We start from the raw sequence: 3,980 nt of genomic DNA on the forward strand, positions 1-3,980 counted from the left end.
TCCCAGTCTTCCTGAGTCTAGAGTAAGGACCCCCCACCCCGGGTGACAAGGAATCTAGAATGAGGAGATGTCCCCCCCCCCCAGGTGGCCAGCAACTGATAACCTGGGTCCAGCGTCCTTCTGAGCCACTTCCCCCAAGAGGGCGAGGTCCCCAGTCCACTCGCTGGCACCCACCGGGACCCTAGGCCTGGCTGGAGTCCTGGGACATAGACAAGGTGAGGAGACCCGGAGAGGGGGGACAGGGCGGCCCCTCGGTTCCTGCGCCTCTGGTGGGGTCCTGGGCTGGGCGGTCCCTCTCACTGGCCGGCGGCGGCCTGTGTCCCAACAGCGGCTCATGGCCTGGGGCGGCGGCCGGAACCTCTCCGCGCAGGGGCCATTCATCCTGCTGGGCTTCCCGGGGCCGCAGGGCCTGCGCGCGGGGCTCTTCGCGCTCTTCCTGGTCGCCTACGCGCTCACGGTGGCCGGGAACGTGGCCATCATCGCGCTGGTCGGCGCGCACCGGCGCCTGCAGACGCCCATGTACTTCTTCCTATGCAACCTCTCCTTCCTGGAGATCTGGTTCACCACGGCCTGCGCGCCCAAGACCCTGGCCACGCTGGCCCGGCGCGGCGGAGCCATCTCCTTCGGCGGCTGCGCGGCGCAGATGTACTTCGTCTTCGCGCTGGGCTGCACCGAGTACTTCCTGCTGGCCGCGATGGCCTACGACCGCGCGCTGGCCATCTGCCGGCCGCTGCGCTACGGCAGCCTCATGACGCCCGGCCGCTGCGCGCGCCTGGCCCTGGGCTCCTGGCTGGGCGGCTTCTCGGCCATCAGCGTGCCGGCCGCCCTCATCGCGCGCCTCTCCTTCTGCGGCTCCCGCGTCCTCAACCACTTCTTCTGCGACATCGCGCCCTGGATCGTGCTGGCCTGCGGCGACACGCGCGTCGTGGAGCTGGCGTCCTTCGGCATCGCCTTCTGCGTCATCCTGGGCTCCTGCTTCATCACGCTGGTCTCCTACGCCTGCATCATCGTCACCATCGTCGGGATCCCCTCTGCGGCAGGGCGGAGCCGGGCCTTCTCCACCTGCTCCTCCCACCTGGCCGTGGTCCTGCTCTGGTACGGCTCCACCATCTTCCTGCACGTGAGGACCTCGGTGGAGAGCTCGCTGGACCTGACCAAGGCGGTCACCGTGCTCAACACTGTGGTCACCCCAGTGCTGAACCCCTTCATTTACACCCTGAGGAACAAGGACGTCAAGGAAGCGCTCTGGAGGTGGGTGCAGGGGAAGTGAGCCCCCGGGGGACCCAGCAGGACGGGGCTGTCTGGCCGTCCCCCGCGTGGGAGCCAGTTCTCGGCATCATTCTCTCTGTCCGGACTGCGAACAGCACCCTGATGTCGCAGGGTGGTCAGGGGCTTGCGTGGCAGGGGGCTTTGGGCTGGGTGCTTGGCAGTGTGGAGGGCTCCCCACGCCATCCTGGCCTCGGGGGCTCCCACCCCTCTCACAGGCCTTGCCTGCCGGTGCTCAGCCCCTGGAGTTCCAAACCCAGATTCTGGAAGAGCAGTGGGGACGCACGGCCCAGAAGAAGCCCCGGATGAAGTTGCCGGAAGTCACTGCCCAGCACACACTGGGCACCAGATCACCCTGCGGGCCCCCAGGCTGGTTTGGGTCTTGGGGGCGGGCAGCTGTCCTGCTAGTGAGGGGTGGAGTTTGCCCCCACTGCCGGCACCTGTGGTGTCCTGAGTGTTTCCTCCTTGGTGGCGGGGGAGGTTGGACCATGGAGAGAATTCAGAGAAATGCTGAGGAAACCTGGCAGCCTTTGAGGGCCACCTGGAGCGTGTGGGTTTGTCTCTGAGCACACCCACTGGGGCTCCTGCCGAGGGCTGCACTGTGGGGGGCACGGGTGTCACAGGGAGGGAGGGGGCCCTGGTTCGGCCTCTGGGTGTGTAGTCACGTGACGTCCTCCGGGTCCAGAACCTCTGTGAGAGGCCTGGTCTGGCCCCACAGCCCATCAGTACTTGGGCTCCAAGCCTCCGCCAGCACAGCTCGGGCAAGTCACGGAATGACTGACGCTGGGTCTTCATCTGCGGACGGAGACTGTGACTGTGTCGTGTCCTGAGCCGTGAGGCTGCCTGAATCAGTGCGGCCAAAGTGCTCAGCACAGGGTCTGCTGAGCGCGCGCTCAGGAGGTGCCGCTGTCGCCGCCGTCCCCACACGCAGCAGACACGACCATCGCCCCCTTTCCACCGCACACACGCACCAGGCAGCACGGACAGACGCCGTGCCCAGGGATTCTGGCGAGCGCTCGCTCTCCGTGGTAGCCCAGCGCCCAGAGCGGGGCTGCGCCCACAGGTGCCGGCCAGCAGCTGCCCAGTGGGACCCCCTTGGCCCGTGTTCTCTGCCGGACGTGTACGCTCTGTCCTCCGTAGCTAGCGGCGCTTCTGAAGACTGTGCTTTCGTGAAGTTCTTTCTAGACAGTGACCAATCCACGGGACATCTGCTCCTGGCTTTGCTGGAGGGGTGAGGACATGAGAAATACTTCACGTCCTTACGGCGAGTCACACTGGAGCTCATAGCGACATCGACGCCGGCCACCCCTGCAGGGGGAGACGGCCTGGGGCAGGGCAGGCAGGGAGGCGAAGACCCTGTAACTTTATATTCTGTGGCACCAGGGCCCAGAGACCCTGCATGACCCCTCCAGGCCACGTGGATGGGGATCAGCACGGCCAGAAACCACGGCGGGCCGCCAGCCCCTGGCCCGGAAGTGACCTTGCCGTCTCCTCCACCCTTCAGTGCAGATCCCTCTCCTTGGAGACTGAGGCCATGGGGGGTCCCAGGAGGGGCGACCCTGCGGGGTGCCAGTGGGGGGGTCCGCCGGACTCTTCTGCTTCCTGCCCCTCCGTGGACCCTGCCGCCACCCACGCCCTGGAGCCGTGTCCTCAGCTAATCGTTCTCCAGGGGCCCCTCTGCGCAGGGGGGGAGAGTGTGGGCCTTCCCGGTCCCCACGTTGGCCCAGGTGAGGGCCCCGGGGCAGCGGCTCAAGATGAGGAATTAGGTAGCTTCTGAAGGCCAAAGGGGAATGCTTCTTTTTTTTCTAATTAAAGGAGAATTTCAGACAAACATCCCTGATGGATATGGATGCCAATATTCGTAACAAGACCTAGCGGATAGGATCCAACAGGACATTAAAAAGATTATCCACGGGGCGCCTGGGTGGCTTGGTGGGTTGGGGCCTCTGCCTTCAGCTCAGGTCATGGTCTCAGGGTCCTGGGATCGAGCCCCGTGTCAGGCTCTCTGCTCCGCGGGGAGCCTGCTTCCTCCTCTCTCTCTGCCTGCCTCTCTGCCTGCTTGTGATCTCTCTTTCTGTCAAATAAATAAATAAAATCTTAAAAGAAAAAAGATTATCCACCATGACCAGGTGGGATTTATCCCTGGGATGCAAGTGTGGTTCAACATACGCAAATTAATCACTGTGACATAGAAAATTTTAAATTAAAAAATTTTTATTTTATTTAAACTCAATTACCGTGGTGGACTATTGGTTTCAGGGGTAGAGGGCAGTGACTCGTCAGTCTTAGATCGCACCCAGTGCTCCCGGCACCCTGGGCCCCTCTTAATGCCCATCCCCCAGTGACCCATCCCCCACTCCCTCCCCTCCAGCAACTCAGTCTGTTCCCTAGAGTTAGGAATTTCTTATGGTTTATCTCCCTTTCTGATTTCATCTAATTTTATTTTTCGTCCCTTCCCCTACGATCTTCTGTTTTGTTTCTTAAACTCCACATATCAGGGAGATCATATGATAACTGTCTTTCTCTGACCGACTTATTTCGCTCAGCATAACACCCACTAGCTCCATCCAGGTCCTTGCAAATGGCAAGATTTCATTCTTTCCGGTGGCTGCATAGGACTCCATTGTGGATATATGACCCACATCTTCTTTATCCGTTCATCTGTCGATGGACATCTGGGCTCTTCCCAAACTTTGGCTGTTGTGGACATTGTT

The 3,980-nt window shown here is 61.8% G+C and overlaps 1 protein-coding gene across 1 annotated transcript; it reads left to right on the forward strand.

Moving 5' to 3' along the window:
* Nucleotides 1-334: 334 nt before the first annotated feature.
* On the forward strand, nucleotides 335-1,270 carry LOC123954984 (olfactory receptor 287-like). Its single transcript, XM_046026499.1, has one exon. It carries the CDS (start codon nucleotides 335-337, stop codon nucleotides 1,268-1,270), a length of 936 nt encoding a protein of 311 aa, XP_045882455.1.
* The last annotated feature ends 2,710 nt before the right edge of the window (nucleotides 1,271-3,980 follow it).

Source organism: Meles meles, chromosome 13, assembly GCF_922984935.1.
Source record: "Meles meles chromosome 13, mMelMel3.1 paternal haplotype, whole genome shotgun sequence".
Classification (NCBI taxonomy): Eukaryota; Metazoa; Chordata; class Mammalia; order Carnivora; family Mustelidae; genus Meles; species Meles meles.